We start from the raw sequence: 19,244 nt of genomic DNA, 5'->3' as shown, positions 1-19,244 counted from the left end.
TTAAAGTCTAGGGCAGTGGTTCCCAAACTTTTTATAGTCCCGTACTCCTTCAAACATTCAACCTCCAGCTGCGTACCCCCTCTAGCACCAGGGTCAGCGCACTCTCAAATATGTTTTTTCTTGCAATCATTGTAAGCCTGCTATACGATACATTTATTAAACATAAGAATGAGTGAGATTTTGTCACAACCCGGCTCGTGGGAAGTGAAAAGAGCTCTTATAGGACCAGGATGATGATAATAAAAAATAATTTTGCTCTTTATTTAGCCATCTTGCATAAAACCTTATTTGTTCATCGAAAATTGTGAATAACTCGCCACAGGTTAATGAGAAGGGTGTGCTTGACAGGATGCACATAACTCTGCTATGTTGGGTTGTATTGGAGAGAGTCTCAGTCTTAAATCATTTTCCACACACAGTCTATGCCTGTATTTAGTTTTCATGTTTGTGAGGGCTGAGAATCCACTCTCACATAGGTATGTGGTTGCAAAGAGCATCAGTGTCTTAACAGCGCGATTTGCCAAGGCAGGATACTCTGAGCGCAGCCCAATCCAGAAATCTGGCAGTAACTTCTGATTTAAATTACATTTTCACAGAAACGCTTGTTGCAGTTTTGACGAGGCTCTCTTGTTCAGATATCAGTAAGTGGACTGGAGGCAGGGCATGAAAAGAATAATGAATCCAGTTGTTTGTGTCATCCGTTTCGGGAAAGTACCTCCATAATTGCGTACCCAACTCGCTTAGGTGCTTCGCTATATCACATTTGACATTGTCCGTAAGCTTGAGTTCATACAATGATGGAAAGACCTGTGTGTTGTCCTTGTTAATGCAGACAGAGAAGAGCTCCAACGTCTTAATCATAGCCAAAATGTTGTCCCGCACATTGAATATAGTTGCGGAGAGTCCCTGTAATCCTAGATTCAGATCATTCATGCGAGAAAAAACATCACCCAGATAGGCCAGTCTTGTGAGAAACTCGTCATCATGCAAGCGGTCACACAAGTGAAAATGATGGTCAGTAAAGAACTTTAAGCTCGTCTCTCAATTAATAAAAAGAAAACGTGTCAATACTTTGCCCCTTGGTAACCAGCACACTTCTTTATGTTGTAAAAGTGTTACATGGTCGCTGCCCATATCATTGCATAATGCAGAAAATACACGAGAGTGTAACAAAGGTAACCATTTTCACTGTAGTGTCCAAAACGTCTTTCAAGCTGTCAGGCATTCCCTTGGCAGCAAGAGCCTCTCGGTGGATGCTGCAGTGTATCCAAGTAGCATCGGGAAGCAACTGCTTGCACGTGCATTACCACTCCTCTATGTCTCTCTGTCATGGCTTTTGCGCCATCAGTACAGATACCATCACATCTTGACCACCAAAGTCCATTTGATGTCACAAAGCTGTCCAGTACTTTAAAAGTATCCTATCCTGTTGTCCTGGTTTCCAGTGGTTTGCAGAAGAGGATGTCTTCCTTAATTGGCCCCCCATAAACGTAACAGACATATACCAGGAGCTGTGCCAGGCTCGCCACGTCTGTTGACTCATCCAGCTGTAGTGCATAGAATTCACTAGCTTGTTTGCGAAGCAGTAATTGTTTCAAAACATCTCCTGCCATGTCACTGATGCGTCGTGAAACAGTGTTGTTTATGAAGGCATTGTCTGTATAGTTTTCTTTGGTCTTTCCCCCAGCATTGTCCCAGCCATACCCGCGGCAGCAGGAAGAATTAAGTCCTCCACAATAGTATGGGGCTTGCCTGTCCTAGCCACTCGGTAGCTCACCATATAAGACACTTCTAGCCCCTTCTTATTAATGGTATCTGTTGCTTTTACTACTCAAATGTCTTAATTCTCGCTCAAACTCCTGTGGCTTATTTTTCAAATAGGCATGTTCTGTTTCTAAATGTCTGCGCAAGAGTGAAGGTTTCATCGAGTTGTGAGATAGTACATTTACACATATAAAACACTGTGGCTGAGGAAAGGCACTACTCCCAATATAAGTGAACCCCAAATCAATGTAGTTCTCATCATATTTGCCCCTCTTCGATGGTCCAACATCCCTGTCTGTTATTCGGTGCTTTCCAACATCCCTGTCTGTTATTCGGTGCTTTCCCAGGTAAGGGGGCAGTAGCTCTTCGGCTGCATCAGATTCACAACTGTCAGTGTCCATGCTACCTGGGCTAACAACAAATGTAGAATTACTGATGCTCGCATTGGATGTGCTCGTGGAAGCAGAACAACTTGTGTCGTCGACAGGTGTAGTACTGCTGGTAGTAGCAGCCTCTATGGACGCGGGCCTTACTTTTTTTAACCATTTATCCATTTTCGAGCAAACAGAATGAGCAGCAGCTACGTTTTGGCTACATACGGACCGTTAGTGGAATTCCAGCGAGAGAGTAACAGTTAATGTGATTGGATGTTAATTATTTGGCTAGGCTACCTGTATTTGACAATGTGTTATCTCGCTGAACAGGAGATCGTTTAATTTTTTGGCAGTGAAACGAGGCTACTCACCCAAATGTATAACCCCATTGGAAAATCTAAATGGACTGTTTGAAAATGTATTTTAAAATGAGAATCACATTTTTATTTGGCGTACCCCTGACGGCATTGCGCGTACCCCAGTTTGGGAATACTTGGTCTAGGGTAATCAATCAGCTTTCAGGCCCCGCCATAGTGTCAATAAATCTCCCATATTCCTTCTCCCTCTGTTTTTAGGACCCCACCATGGAAGGTCCTTCCTCTGCCAGGGCCAGCCCCTACGGCAGCCCTGCAATGAAGGCCTCAACCCAGGACACTATCCAGACCAGCACCTCCATGGAGGACCCCACCTCCTTCTTCTCAGCCAAGGGAAGCTCCTTCTCCTTGGGGGAGACCTGGGAGGACCAGAGCTGTGACCGGAGCCTGTCCCAACCTGCCAGCTTCTACAGTACAGAGGGCCAGAGTAAAGGAAGTATAGCAGGAGGCTACAGCTATGCTGTTAGTGCTACCCCACCTGGACCCCAGTATCAGCATGCAGAACAAGCCAGTCCAGGTGGGTCCTGGAGAAAGTTGGGTCCTGGTTCCTTTGCATAGACATCATTTTGTAGTCATAATATATACTTTTGACCACTTCTGTAATAACCAATGTTATTGCTAAGCTATAACATCTGTGTATTGTGATGGGGAAAGGAATGAACAAAATAACATTGTTTGATTTGGTCCTTTGGTTTTTATCAGCCATCAGATGAAGTCATAAAATGGATATGATCCTTAAATAGAAGTGACGACATGACCTGGATTTGAACCTTTTATTTAAAGATTTTTTATCAAATGGACCCATCTTTTTATTTTTATGTTAGTCGGTCCAGCACCATCCTCAGACAATTGCTTTCATTTTTGGTGTAATTCACATTTCTGGAAAAGGCTTAAAATAAAGGTTCAAATCCAGGTCATGTGAGATGATAGTCCAAAACACAGGGCCCTAGTGATAGGAGAAAGGTGTATAACACAACAATCCACAGCAGGTTATTTGACGTTGGTGACAGTCTCCCAGCCTGGCCCCTTGGGTCTCTGTCTGTGAGTCTTACAGTAAGGTCTCATATGGTTTAGTAAGACCGTTACTATTAGAACTGATGGGAGAGGAAGGAATGCTTCAGCCTCCAGAGAAGACAATGGAATGGAGAGCCGGAGAAAGAGGGATCTTAGAGGGGGTATAAATGCTGTATATACACAGTATAATAGACCTTTATATTTTCCTCTGTGATATACTGTAGCAGCCAGAGATGCTGAATGACTGACTACATGGAATCCTTCTTGTTTAAAAACCACACACCACTGCAGAGACCCATCCCAAAGCACTTCATCCAGCCGCTGAGCTGACGCTAATTTGAGACAACTTCTGAGAGGATGAAGACACATCTCTTTTGTTGAACAAGTCCTTTAGTCTAACACCAGTTTACTACATATAGATGAAAAACAACTCTGATCTGATTTCCATGTATTTGGACACATTGATCTGAATATCGCACATCAAGAATGGAATGTTAGATGCATACGTTGAGATGAACAGAGCGGAACGACTCAAGTGTAAAAGCAACATTTGAATACTCTTGCTTTAGCTATAGACACTTCCACTCAGTGATATATGTAGCATTGGACCAGATTCAGACAGGCCTAGTGAATGATAGCCACATAGTCAATAGGCCAGTTTCCTGGCAGTTACTATCTATTGTCTCTGGGGTTGATGTGTGTCACCTTTCACTAAATGGACCAGCAGCCCTATGCCAAGTTAGATTTACTACACAGCGACAGCATAATGCTCCATAAACTACAGTTTAGAGACAGTTTAGATTTAGTGGGAGGGTTAAATCTATATGTTCAATTATGAGACACCCATCCCTTTTTATCAGTTTTTAGTGTGATCTGCCAAGGTAATAACTGGAAAATATATTTGTTTAAAAGGGGAAGTAGGGAGACTACATAGCCAAAATGTTATTGGGTCTGTTAGCTGTTGCATACTAACTGTACTGTGTGTCTGTGTTGGTTATGCTAAGCTAATTGCTTTTCCTTTTGTGTCGGTTATGCTTAGCTAATTGCTGTCCCTGTGTGTTGGTTATGCTAAGCTAACTGCTTTTCCTTTTGTGTTGGTTATGCTAAGCTAACTGCTGTCCCTGTGTGTTGGTTATGCAAAGCTAATTGCTGTCCCTGTGTGTTGGTTATAAATGTTACCCTAACACTATTCTGACCTGTGTGTCTGTAGGCCAGTTGGACCTTCTCTCAGAGGACTATGAGGCGGTGGACCATCGGCTGAAGCTCTTCCTGGATGTGGAGGTGTTTGAAGAGGAAGAGGAGCTCCACTCCTTTCTCAAGGTTAGCAGAACCAATGTTCTGACAACGGTTAACAGTTCAGTGACGTGGCTGAATCCAGTCACAGCAGTTCTGCTCAGAAGTTCCATGAACTGCTAACCCAGCCAAAACCGGTCGACTCCAGCTCTTGTGATCTGCTCCTGGCTGCTTTTGTGCCCCCAGCTGTTCTCTCACTGCCCTGCACCCCCCCCCCCCTCTCTCTCTTCATCGCCACCCCCACCCACCACACCATGGCCTTGGATGAGCTCCTCCATGTGTAATGCATGCTGGGAGCCCTGTGGAGCGGAGGGGTATTGGTTTACTGCTCAGGACACCTGGACGAGGAGAGGGAGCCAAGAGGACCCAAGCAACTCCAGCAGGAGACAGGAGATCCAGCTCATAACATGCTCATTCATCTGATGTTTATTTATCTTGTCACACGTGCTTCTCTCCCCTCTGGCTCTCTTTCTCTTTCAACAGCTCAACTGTTATATTTTTGGGCCTACACAGTATTCAATGAAGATTGATGTGACTTTGTTGCTAGACCTTACTCTTTAGGTGTTTTTTAAACAGGAACTGATCTGTTCTTATACAGTCTGTTTAAGAAGAGCTCTGAATGCAGCCATCATTTTCCTCAGGGAAAGTTATTTGCAGCAGTTAAGTGTTGTACACACGTTCAAGATTCCACATCTTATCTTTGTTGTAGGTGTCGACCGTGAAGTTTGGTGATCCGGTGGAGTTCCCCTCGTTCCTGGTGGTGTCTGACCAACGCATCTACTTCCTGGAAGTGACATCCGACATGGAGTAAGTTAACCACCTGACCTGTCACACTGAAGAGCATCACACAAGAGAAGGCTGGAATAAAAATAAACTTTCAAGTACCCGTTCTGTGGTCACAGAAATGGTTGTGCCTGTCATGAAGGTATTGTCTGTAGAGGCATTTGGTCTGTAGACTACAGTTTCTTCTATAAAGCTACATATTACATTTATGGGGACAGCGGCAACAGGTGTGGTAGGGAGCAGACCAACACTATAGGATCACCACAGCTTTATGTAACCCACCACATCCCAATACTAACAGACTTTCTGGGCCACATCTTCAAACCCATTACAGCCCTGGTCTTTGTGGTGGCCCTACACATCTCCCCAGCCACTTCTCCCATGTCCTATATCAGTGGTTCCACGTTCCCTCTGATATAGTGCGAACACTATATCAATGACTTTGTAAGCCCTGTATCAATGGCTTTTTTTTGTCCTCATCAAAAGCATGTTGGCTTGCCTCCGCTTCCTCCCAGGAGTGTGAGTAGTACGGTGTTGGACAGGCCTGAGTCTCATGCAGCGACGGTCCCTATAAAGTTTCTGGGATTCTGGCCCCAGAAGGCCACACCCCCGCTATCCTTAGCACGCCCTGGAAGTTGTGTAACGGCCAAGTTTGGTTGCGCAACAGTGTGATATTCTTATGATGACCTTTCGCTACTTTTTAAAGGTGCAATCTGTGACTTGGTTGTCTGTGGCTGTCTGACAAATTGCAGAAACAAACAATGCTCAAACAAAAACATATACACCTTAAAAAGTTTACGTGAGTAGACTCAAGGAAACAAAGTTAATAGGCGGGATACATGCAAGTAAAATAATTTATTTCTTTCACACTTTCCCGTCTTCATTGTTCTTTTCCTTGCAGAGGGCAGCCTTGTGATTGGCTGCAGAAGAGGGACAGCCGTGGAATCACAGAGCTGAGTTACCTGGAGGTGGGACTGGGCTCCCAGAGTATCCACATGGAGTTTGAGGACGGGCCTGTGGCCTACACCCTGCTAGTACGGGACAGCGTGCGTTGCAAACGCTTCTTCAGCCTCTTCACAGGCAAGACGCAGCCACACACACACACACACACACACACACACACACACACACTGCACATGTGTTGCATGCATCTGTATCTCATGAATTAAGGGCCTTCCTCCTGGGGATATTAGAGTGGAGCGTACTCGTTCTTAGGACAATATGTCCCTCTTGCTCTCTCTCTCTCTCTGTCCCGCTCTCTCTCTCGTCCCTCTCAGTATGTTAATCACATGCTCCTCTGCTCACAGTGACTACACCCTGCCTAGCCTGTCAGCAAGGCAAGACCAGAAGCAGAGAGAGAGGAAAGCTGAGTTTTATTAGATCAACACTCTCTGATTCTCACAACTTCTCCTCACAACTTCACTAGAGCACTCTTTTAATGGAGTCCCTTTGGTAGCAAGGGGAAGCACCATGGCCAAACGGTCTTCAGCTAAGGCTCTGTGGACATGAGTCTGTGCTGTCTTATCTGTGGGGACTCCATGTTTTCATTCAGTCGTATCAATAATCACTCAGATCCAGTCATTATTTGACTGTTTTCCAGATCAACTCTTTAGCTAATCTGGTACGGTCCAAATGTACTCAGATTCTTATTCGGAATTCCCTCTACCTCTAAAAGTGAGGGTCCAGAATCAAAGATTCATTTCTGGCCTCAAAAGGGGTCATATTGTCAAAGTGAGTCTATGTTGTGTAGATCCATTGTACATCCTAGAGCATAATAGACCTCATTAGAGTTCTCTTCTTCTCTTCCTAGTCTATGCTCTAGGTTGCCTAGAGGTGGTCTTTTTCTTGTACTGTGAGGCCTGTTGGAATAATTGTTTCTGAGGTTATGTCCTTGTCTGGATTCGTCAAAGATGATTTTTCTCCTTCCTCTCAACGACTGAGAACGGGTCCAGCTTTTCAGTCACTGGGACCACATAGCCGGCTAGGCCAGTCCAATTCTGGGCTTGGACTCTGTATTGCAAAGCTGAACGGCCCCATAGAGAGAGGCTGTCACAGGGCTCTGCTATAGCCTGCCAGCTGGATCATCTCCTATACGTCTTAAAATATCCTCTGTTCTTTTTGTGTTCCTGAGGAAGGAGGAGGAACAGGAGAGTTGAGCCTGGTTCTGAGGTATGTGCTACAGACAGACAACATGGCTGGTCCTGTCCAGTTGGCAGAGGGAAAGAGAGGGGGGGCTAAATAACTAGGTGCCTTCTCAGTGCTCCACTCGTTGGTATGAGGCTTTGGCACCATTCTTCCTCTCCGGCCTTCACTCCTAGTCTGCCCCGCTCTTCCTCCCCTTGAGGAAACTGGAACTATTTATTATGTGCCTGAAAACTCGGTCCAGAGCTCTGATATTGCCCCCATAACAGCTATTACAACATTTGTCTCAGGGAAAGAACCAAAGGATACCTTTCCTATAACAAAAGCAGTTTTCAGACGTGGGTGGCATTCCCAGAACAGATGTGGTCACGCCTGGCTTGGTCGGTGGTGAGGGCTACAAACATGGAGAAGGAAAGGGTCTGGGACTGTGGGGAAACTAGGATGTGGTTTTACTACCCCAAGGAGAAGAAGCTACTAGGGACAGATCTGTCCACTGGGTTTGAAAATGTTTTATTGAAATGAGGAAGAAGGCTGGATAAGTCTTAACTTGATATTCCGGAGGAATCAGTACAGGTCACCATGTCAATCAAAGACTTGTCTGAACAATGACTCGGCTTTTTGCTAATTTAAATGCCCTTATTGCCCCGTACAGACCTACAGTGGGTAAAAATATGTGGTCTGTCTGGTAAGTAGTTTGGTGAGGTTTGCGATGCTCGTAAATGGTCATGGAAGGAGTGTTTTGGTTTGGTTGTGTGGGTTGGATCCAGACACTGCATTCCTGAAAGGTAACAGAAAACTGTTCCTGTCTCCTTCACTAACTATCAAGTTAAGGGGTAGTGCTCCCAAATTACAAACGGACCTCATCTATGGATACCAGGCAACATAATCAACATTTTATCATTTGTTTACTTATCAACAACAGCAATTAGCATCTTGAGTGATATTTGTAATTTGGGTGAAGAGGCCCTTTAACTGCATAGTAAACTCAGTGTCCTCTCTTGTAAGGAGATGGATGATATAAGCAGATGTCATATCTCAAGTTTAACCCTATCAGATACCCTTGCAATACCAACACAGTGTCACTTCCCACTGTCTCAGACCTGGGCTAAACTCTGCCCTGTTTTCCTTGGAAATTCATTCAGTTTCGGCGTATCCCGGCCGTACTGCTCCCACTCCCGCGCTCTCCCTTCCCCGTGGTCTGCTGTTCCGACAGGGCCGAGAGTGTTCGGTTTCGCCCAGAAGGACGCTGAGGGTCCAACTATTCCTTGTGAAAATAAGCACGGGTATTTGGGAAGGTTGGAAGTGGTTAACCTAGTGGAGAGGGTCCTGTGATTGAACCGGCAGGAGGGAGAGTAACGTTATTCGCCAGGACAGATCCCAGACGCTGACACAGATCCGCTCTCCTTTTACAGCTCTAGGCTCCGCCAGCCAGGCCTGTCGCCATGGGCGACCGAGCCCCGTACCTGTTTATCCTCTCGTCATGGTGACGGTGGTCCACTAAATCACGCAACACATACATACACTGAGTGTACAAAGCATTAGGAACACCTTCCTAATATTGAGTTGCACCTTTTTGCCCTCAGAACAGCCTCAATTCATCGGGGCATGGACTCTACAAGGTGTCGAAAGCGTTCCACAGGGATGCTGGGCCATGTTGACTTCAATGCTTCCCAGAGTTGTGTCAAGTTGGCTGCAGTGTTGCAGTTCTTGACACACTCAAACCGGTCCGCCAGGCACTTACTACCATACCCTGTTCAAAGACTCTTCAATCTTTTGTCTTGCCCATTCACCCTCTGAATGGCACACATACACAATCCGTCTCAAGGCTTCTTTAACCTGTCTCCTCCCCTTCATCTACACTGATTTGGTGTGGATTTAACAAGTGACATCATTAAGGGATCATAGCTTTCTCCTGGAATCACCTGGTCAGTCTATGACATGGAAAGAGCAGGTGTTCCTAATGTTTTGTACACTCAGTGTACACCGTCAGGAGAAAGCACAAGGCTGAAAGGGCGACGTTCTTGACTCCCACACATGCAGCTTAAAGATGGCAGAAGTAGGTGTTGCTCACAAGATGTTATTCTCTGGGATAATAAAACAAAATAGCCCTAACTTGTCCTGTCCCACCTTGTCCTGTCCCACCTTGTCCTGTCCTGCAAGCTCCACCTTGTCCTCTGCTCCAAAAGGAATTTAGTGTTATTGAGTTTAGAGGCTAAATCTCTGCATTGCTTCACCTTGAATAATGTCCTGAATAGAGGTGTGTGTGTGTGTGTGTGTGGTCTCCTATTGGTTCACTAGAACCCACCAGACGATAAGCGGTTAAAGGGGAGCTCAAAGAGGGACAACAATATCGTCCCTTTAATGGTTGTCCTTTTAATCCAGCACCATGCTTCGTCCCGTAGGCTTCACTTTAGATGTTCCTCCTGGTCTGCAACGTTAGTGTGGCAGATCAGTTTCCTCCGGGAAGAAAGGGAAAGAAACAATGGCAAAAGAATTGAGGTTGAATCTTATACAGGCATTGGGAGCCAGAATAGGCCACTGGTGCCACGCAATGTCTTTATTTCTCGTCCCTGTTGTTGTTGAACTTGTAAATTGATAGGGGCAGGATGTTCCTACTCTGTTTTTCTTCATATTTGTTGTTTCACTCTTTTCAGTGTGTCTCCCTTTTTAACTCAACTTCCCTTTCAATTCCACATATTTAACCTTGGCATTTGCCTGTGGCCCTGTGTTCCCCTATTGTTACCACTTTCACAGGGAAGTATTTTGTCGCTGTGAGTGTGACCTAGCACATTGTACTCCTGTACCTTTTCCAACCTGTGTTTTTCACCTGCTTCCATGGAGATGTAATTGTAGATCTGAAATCATAGACCTGTCTTCTTTCTAGTCCTAACCCACCACAGACTGTAATAGTCTAACATTAGCTCTGTCTATTGTCCCGTGGGCTGCAAAGCTACCGGTAGCTTACCAAAGTTACCGGAATCTTCAGTTAATTTAACAGAATCTATCTAAAAAAAAAACTTTCTAGTAGATAGACTATATGGTTCAAGAGAAAATAGCCTAATTAATGAAAAAAGCATCTAATCAACTATGCCATTATTTTCAGTTAACTCTACAACTCTTCCAACTATTGACTTTTTTCACAGCTGCCACCAGTTTGACGCTGAGACGTTGGCAACAAATACATAGTCAAATAAGTGTGTAAAATATGTCAAATAATATATAAAATATATTTCATGCTGAAATCCTCATATTAAACAATGCTATTCACAAAGTTTATGGTTATATTTAAGATAATGTTTTCAGCTTTGTCATTCAATTATTTTAGTGAAAATCATCTTGTTAAATGAGTTGATATATTTTACATGTGACAAGGCCACACAGAGGGACAGTGATTATTAGACACCTGTCAAATCTGAAGTACCTTAAAGGACCACTAGATGTATTGTGATAGAGTACATCAAATCCTTGAAAGATACCAACATTCTTTAAAAGTTTCCAGTAAGATACGCTCCCTTTGCATCCCGAATTGTCCCTAGTCCTCATCCGATCTGCTTGGGTGTGACTCTCTTACTCTCTGGCTGTGTTTACACAGGCAGCCCAATTCTGATCTCTCTTTCATTTTTTAAAACATCTTTTTATATTTCACCGTTATTTAACCAGGTAGGCCAGTTGAGAACAAGTTCTCATTTACAACTGCGACCTGGCCAAGATAAAGCAAAGCAGTGTGACAAAAACAACAACGCAGAGTTACACATGGAATAAACAAACGTACAGTCAATAACACAATAGAAAAATCTGTATACAGTGTGTGCAAATGAAGTAAGGTGGTAAGGCAATAAATGGGCCAATAGTGGCGAAGTAATTACAATTTAGCAATTTACACTGGAGTGATATATGTGCAGATGAGGATGTGCAAGTAGAAATACTGGTGTGCAAAAGAGCAGAAAAACAAAAACAAATATGGGGATGAGGTAGGTAGTTGGTTGGATGGGCTATTTACAGATAGACTGTGTACAGCTGCAGCGATCGGTAAGCTGCTCCGACAGCTGACACTTAAAATGAGTGACGGAGATATGTCTCCAACTTTAGTGATTATTGCAATTTGTTCCAGTCATTGGCAGCAGAGAACTGGAAGGAAAGGTAGCCAAAGTAGGTGTAGGCTTTGGGGATGACCAGTGAAATACACCTGCTGGAGCACGTGCTACGGGTGGGTGTTGCTATGGTGACCAGTGAAATACACCTGCTGGAGCACGTGCTACGGGTGGGTGTTGCTATGGTGACCAGTGAAATACACCTGCTGGAGCACGTGCTACGGGTGGGTGTTGCTATGGTGACCAGTGAAATACACCTGCTGGAGCGTGTGCTACGGGTGGGTGTTGCTATGGTGACCAGCGAACTGTGATAAGGTGGAGCTTTACCTAGCAAAGACTTATAGATGACCAGGAGCCAGTGGGTTTGGCGACAAATATGTAGCGAGGACCAGCCAACGAGAGCATACAGGTCGCAGTGGAGGGTAGTATATGAGGCATTGGTGACAAAACAGATGGCACTGTAATAGATTGCATCCAGTTTGCTGAGTAGAGTGTTGGAGGCTATTTTGTAAATTACATCGCCAAAGTCAAGGATCGGTAGGATAGTCAGTTTTACGAGGGTATGTTTGGCAGCATGAGTGAAGGAGGTTTTGTTGCGAAATAGGAAGCCAATTCTAGATTTAACTTTGGATTGGAGGAGTGTTGTATGACGTTGAAGCTCGTTTTGAGGTTAGTTAACAGTGTCCAAAGAAGGGCCAGATGTATACAAAATGGTGTCGTCTGCGTAGAGGTAGATCAAATAATCACCCGCAGCAAGAGTGACATCACTGATATATACAGAGAAAAGAGTCGGCCCCAGAGTTGAACCCTGTGGCACCCCCATAGAGACTGCCAGAGGTCCGGACAACAGGCCCTCAGATTTGACACACTGAACTCTATCTGAGAAGTAGTTAGTGAACCAGGCGAGGCAGTCATTCGAGAAACCAAGGCTGTTGAGTCTGCCGATAAGAATACGGTGATTGACAGTCGAAAGCCTTGGCCAGGTCGATGAAGACGGCTGCACAATTGTTCTTTTGACCAATCACATCAGATCATTTTCAGAGCTGATCTGATTGGTCAGAATACCAATTAGTGGGAAAAAAGATCAGAATTGGGCTGCAGGTGTAAACCCAGCCCGTGTCCTGTGTGATTTTCCAGTAGGTTATATACGGTTACATACAGTGTAGAGTTCGAAGTGAGGTGTTCTGTCTGTGTAAGCTCTGATTTTACTTTCAATCAACATATTTATCGTCCCAGTTCATTGAAATTAATTGTGCTGATGTTCCAATACACTGCATGGAAAAACCATAAAACATGAATTAACTCTATTTAAAGGGATACTTTGGAGATGAACTTGTCTATACCATTTTTATGTCTCTGTGTCCAGTATGAAGGAAGTTAGAGTTAGTTTCACGAGCATATGCTAACTAATGTTAGCGCAATGACTGGAAGTCTATGGATATCTGCTAGCATGCTACCTCCTGTCATTGTGCTAACGCCAGTTAGCAACTTCCTTCAAACTGCACGCAGACATAAAAATGGTATCCACGAGTTCATCTGACTTCATTGCTAAAATCCCAAAGTATCACTTTAAATAGATTTGAGAGAACCATTGATAGGGACTCATCACTAAACTTAATTCGTATCTCCTATTCTTTTTCCCCTTCCTCCACTCTATCTCTCCCTCAGGAGTGGTGCGTGATTTGGCTACCAAGTCGGACAGCAAGCTTAAGTCTATCTCCACCACCAGGCTCAACCCACAGCATCATCTCTGGTACGAACTGCCCAGATTTATGTTATAATTGCCATGAATGACTTGCATGTGTCCTGGATATGTTGTCATATCCTCACCATCTCCACTCGATGGTATTGAGCCAAGCCATAGGCCCATCTGTCTCTTAACCCCACTGTGACACTGACAAGGCTGTGGTAACTTCTGTCTGGTGTTACTAAACCTCCACATTGTCGAAAATTGGGCTCTAAATTAGTGGCTAAACCACTAATGTCTTACATGTGTTGGCCTCAAGATGCTAAGAAAGCGCTAACGATGCATTACCTTTTAACTAGAGAGCTGATCCTGCAGTGCCATGTCCTTAGGGGCTTCATCCCAATACCGTGAAGTGGCTTCCTCCCCTATGATCTTGGTCCTTAGAGGGTTTATCCCAATACTGTGAAGTGGCTTCCTCCTCTATGATTTTCTTGTATCCTTGCTCACCTGAAAGGACTGGAAAGTGAGGACTAGCAGATGGGAAAGGAAACCATTTTTAGTATATGGATTTACCATCCACCCTTCCCTTGTTTCTGTGGTAATGATGGAACACGCTGTACATTCACTGAGATAATTCATGACTCAGTTAGTTATTATACGGCCCTTCTTTTTTGTATAGCTGAAAACCACAGCTACTCAGGGAACAGACTCACTGTTTGAACAAGACAGTAGGATGACTCAAGACTGTTTAATTGTTTATCATGCCTACCGTTTCTGTGTAGCTTTTATAATCACACTATCGTGGATATAGTTGGAATAACTGTTAACATGGTCACTTTAGAAACCACAAAATACTACACAGAATTAGTATTACCTCTGTCTGCTCACTTTCGAAAACAAACTCACCCAGGAGGCCATTTTGAAACCATAGACCAAAGTCGTCTTTATGTGTCTGTGATACAGATATGAATCAGGAAAAATAGGCATATCTCCACACTTTTGAGATCTGCCCCATCTCAAAAGCACTTAGATTCAGAGTCTGATGTGGTGTATGGGCCTAATGTACAACGTGACGTTGTGAATATTAACCTGGTTGTCTCTTATGTAAGCCTTTCCTCTGTGTCTCCCCAGGCCCCTAGTGTGTGAAGACATGCAGACTGATGTGGAGGATGGCCAGCCACAGTTCTTCTACCTCCTGTCCTTTCTACATCAAGGTACATTAGAAGTGTGTGTTCTCATTTTCCACCTGAATGACATGCCCAAAGTAAACTGCCTGTTGCTCAGGCCCTAAAGCCAGGATATGCATATAATTGGTACCATTGGAAAGAAAATACTTAGAAGTTTGTAGAAATGTTAAAATAATGTAGAAGAATATAACACAATAGATACGGTATGAGAAAATACAAAGAAAAACCAACCAGAAATGTTTTTGTTTGATAGACTATGCTCTTACAATGGCAAGTATAAGGGCATACTCAGTTCTAGGATCCAATTCCTATGGCTTCCACATGGTGTCAGCAGTCTATGTTCAAGGTTTCAGGCTTGTAACTTCCAAATCGAATAAGAAATATCAGTTTCAGTACAGGGACACAGTCTTGGAAATTCGTGTTTGCGGGCGCCATGAAGACGAGACGCACCTGCTAAAATCGGTTTCCTATTGAACATACTTCTTTCCGTAAGAAATATTATAGTATGATTATATTTTAGGGTATCTGAGGAGTAAATAGAAACGCATTTTGAGATTTTCGGATTCCTTTCTCTGCATGTTGAATGAGTGGATTACTCAAATCGATGGCGCCAACTAAACAGACTTTTTGGGATATAAAGAAGGATTTTATCTAACAAAATGACACTACATGTTATAGCTGGGACCCTTTGGATGACAAATCAGAGGAAGATTTTCAAAAGGTAAGTGAATATTTAATCGCTGTTTGTGAATTTATGAAACCTGTGCCGGTGGAAAGATATTTTGATGTGGGGTGCCTTCCTCAAACAATCGCATGGCATGCTTTTGCTGTAATGGCTACTGTAAATTGGACCTTGCAGTTAGATAAAAAATAATTTAAGCTTTCAACCAATATAAGACACTTGTATGTACCTAAATGTTTAATATCAATAGTTTGTATGATTATTTATTTGAATTGCGTGCCATCCAGTTTCACCGGAAGTTGTCCCGCTAGCGGGACGCCTAGCCCTAAGAAGTAGCATGCTCATTACACATGTGCAACTTGTGCTGGGGACAATAAAAGGCGACTTCTAAAAATGTGCAGTTTTGTCACACAACACAATGCCATAGATGTCTCATGTTTTGAGGGAGCGTGCAATTGGCATGCTGGCTGCAGGAATGGCCACCAGAGCTGTTGCAGGAGAATTGAATGTTCATTTTTGTACCATAAACCGCCTCCAACGCCGTTTTAGAGAATTTGGCAGTACGTCCAACCGGCCTCACAACCGCAGACCATGTGTAACCATGCCAGCCCAGGACCTCCACATCTGGCTTCTTCACCTGGGGATCGTCTGAGACCAGCCACCCAGACAGCTGATGAAACTGAGGAGTATTTCTGTCTGTAATAAAGCCCCCAGTGGGTGGGCCTGGCTCCCCAGTGGGTGGGCCTGGCTCCCCAGTGGGTGGGCCTGGCACCCCAGTGGGTGGGTCTGGCACCCCAGTGGGTGGGCCTATGCCCTCCCAGGCCCACACATGGCTGCGCCCCTGCTCAGTCATGTGAAATCCATAGATTAGGGCCTAATGAATTTATTTCAATTGACTGATTTCCTTATATGAACTGTAACTCAGTAAAATCGTTGAAATTGTTTTCATTTTGCATTTATATTTTTGTTCAGTGTATGTATGTGTGTGCAATGCGTAAATGTTAATGTTTCTCTGTGTAATTGAGTGTATCTGTGTCTCTCCCAGCCTGTGGGTGCAGACTTTGCATCTGTAGCCAAGCATGGCTGCAGGCTATGGGCTGTGCAGGTGAAAAGAATGTTAACTACTGTAATTGTAGCATGCACTGACCTGCCTCTGCTGAAGAGTTTTAAACCGGGTTTAAACATCAGGAGGATGGAGGATTTGTTTTAAACTGGGTTTAAACATCAGGAGGATGGAGGAATAGAAGGGTTTTAAACTGGGTTTAAACATCCGGAGTATGGAGGAATAGAAGGGTTTTAAACTGGGTTTAAACATCCGGAGGATGGAGGAATAGAAGGGTTGTAAACTGGGTTTAAACATGAGGAGGAATCGAATAGGTAATATATCCATTGACATAGGAAAGTGTCCAACCATTTGAGTCCAGCCACTTTATATCCCTGGACTTCAGTGGACTGGTGTGGGGAGAATGAGGGAGGACTATTACGTATATCACTCCCAACATAGTCCTCCCACTGTCTCTCCCTATAGGAGATCACTGTAGTCTAGTCAGACCCAGTGTTGCATGACTCTCTCTCCCTGTGGGAGATCACTGTAGTCTAACTGTAAGCGTCAGTTGTCAGAGCAGCTTACCGATGGCTGCAGCTGTACACAGCCCATCTGTAAATAGCCCATCCAACCAACTACCTACCTCATCCCCATATTTGTTTTTGTTTTTCTGCTCTTTTGCACACCAGTATTTCTACTTGCACATCCTCATCTGCACATATCACTCCAGTGTAAATTGCTAAATTGTAATTACTTCGCCACTATTGGCCTATTTATTGCCTTACCTCCTAACTTCATTTGCACACACTGTATACAGATTTTTCTATCACATTTACATTAGTGTTCAGATCCTTTACTCTGTCCTTTGTTGAAGCACCTTTGGCTGTGATTACAGCCTTGAGTCTTCTTGGGTAAACCCCATATACTAATCTTACTTCATTTGCACACACTGTATATAGACTTTTCCATTGTGTTATTGACTGTACGATTGTTTATCCCATGTGTAACTCTGTGTTGTTTTTGTCACACTGCTTTGCTTTATCTTGGCCAGGTCGCAGTTTTAAATGAGAATCTGTTCTCAACTGGCCTACCTGGTGAAACAAAAAAATCTAAATAAAGTCGAGTCAGATCCAGTGTTGCAGGACTCTTATTTATCACCCTATACCCCTGGTGATTGATTGTCGACTGATCAAAGCTGGACAGTTCCTTCCTGGTTTAATGGAGTAGATCAACACTGAGAGGAGATGAAGAAGAGGAGAGGGGGAGAGAGAGGCAGCTGTTTCCCAGTGGGGGTGCTGGGGAGATGAGAGCTCTTTGTCTTATCTCACCACAGTACCGACGTCCCACTGATATGGCTCTCCCTGTGTCTGTTAACCAGACGGTAAAACACTTTGAGACGTGCCATAAGACCCCCGGTTAGATAAATACAATACAAGCCAAACTATTTAGATGCAAGTATATGATTATAATCTGTACAGGGGGGAGGGGGTTTAAACATTTATCCAAATGCATGTTGTATTTCTTCTCTCTGCCAGAAGACAGTGTGACCCCTCTGACAGTGCTGGCCACTCGGGAAACACTGTACCTGCTCAACGAAGACCACCAATGGAGCAAGAGCTTGCCCCACCCATCAGCCAATGAGAACGGGGAACCCTGCAGTGGGCGGGTCACTGTTCAGGAGACCCAGCCAATCAGCTGTGTCAGCTCTGTCCATCTATGGTCGTCTGACCCGTGCAGAATGGACATCAAGCTTTACGATGAGGTGAGACTGAGGGAGGAAAGAGACATGTGATTGGTCTTAAATTAGGAAGGACTTCTTCCAAGTTCTCAAGGGTAAGCTGGATAAGCTAAATGCTATCATGAGCAAAGCTGGGCACACGTTTGTATGTTTTATTAGACATTTATCAGGATGAAATCTCTTGATGCATCATCCTGTTTTCAAGAGTGTCCAGATGAAAACAACTAACAAATAAACAATACTTAGTAAGAAGAAGAATGTGGCAACTACTGTCTAATAACAATGAAATCTAATTTTATTTGTCACATGTGCCAAATCCAACCGTGAAATGCTTACTTACAAGCCCTTAACCAACAAGGCAGTTATGAGAAAAATAAGAGTTAAGAAAATATTTACTAAATAAACTAAAGTAAAAAAAGAAAATGTACAACACTATAAAATAACAATAACAAGGCTATATACAGGGGGTTTCGGTACCGTGTCAATGTGCGGGGGTACAGGTTAGTCGAGGTAATATGTACAGTACCAGTCAAAAGTTTGGACACACCTACTCATTCAAGGGTTTCTTTATTTTTACTATTTTCTCCATTGTATTTCAAAACTATGAATAACACATGGAATCATGTATTAACCAAAAAAGTGTTAAACAAATCAAAATATATTTTATATTTGAGATTCTTCAAAGTAGCTACCCATTGCCTTTGACAGCTTTGCACACTCTTGGCATTCTCTCAACCAGCTTCACCTGGAATGCTTTTCCAACAGTCTTGAAGGAGTTCCCACATATGCTGAGCACTTGTTGGCTGCTTTTCCTTCGCTCTGTGGTCCAACTTATCCCAAACCATCTCAATTGGGTTGTTGGGTGATTTTGGAGGCCAGGTCATCTGATGCAGATCTCCATCACTCTCCTTCTTGGTCAAATAGCCCTTACACAGCCTGGAGTTGTGTTGGGTCATTGTCCTGTTGAAAAACAAATGATAGTCCCACTAAGCTCAAACCAGATGGGATGGCGTATTGCTGTGCTAGCCATGCTGGTTAAATGTGCCTTGAATTCTAAAATCACCAACAGT

The 19,244-nt window shown here is 43.8% G+C and overlaps 1 protein-coding gene across 1 annotated transcript in view; it reads left to right on the top strand.

The window, feature by feature from the left end:
* The window catches only part of LOC120051448 (serine/threonine-protein kinase 11-interacting protein-like), a 41,603-nt gene that overhangs the window by 14,926 nt on the left and 7,433 nt on the right, over window positions 1-19,244 (top strand). Inside the window, exons 19-25 of the mRNA XM_038998310.1 lie at window positions 2,714-3,029; window positions 4,737-4,846; window positions 5,529-5,626; window positions 6,504-6,682; window positions 13,504-13,588; window positions 14,654-14,736; window positions 17,972-18,198. Of these exons, the coding sequence (XP_038854238.1) occupies window positions 2,714-3,029; window positions 4,737-4,846; window positions 5,529-5,626; window positions 6,504-6,682; window positions 13,504-13,588; window positions 14,654-14,736; window positions 17,972-18,198 (1,098 nt within the window). The remainder of the gene's footprint in view (window positions 1-2,713; window positions 3,030-4,736; window positions 4,847-5,528; window positions 5,627-6,503; window positions 6,683-13,503; window positions 13,589-14,653; window positions 14,737-17,971; window positions 18,199-19,244) is intronic.

Source organism: Salvelinus namaycush, chromosome 7, assembly GCF_016432855.1.
Source record: "Salvelinus namaycush isolate Seneca chromosome 7, SaNama_1.0, whole genome shotgun sequence".
In the NCBI taxonomy this organism is placed as follows: domain Eukaryota; kingdom Metazoa; phylum Chordata; class Actinopteri; order Salmoniformes; family Salmonidae; genus Salvelinus; species Salvelinus namaycush.
The sequence above is the reverse complement of the archived record's forward strand: the minus strand, read 5'-3'. Positions and strand labels throughout refer to the sequence as shown.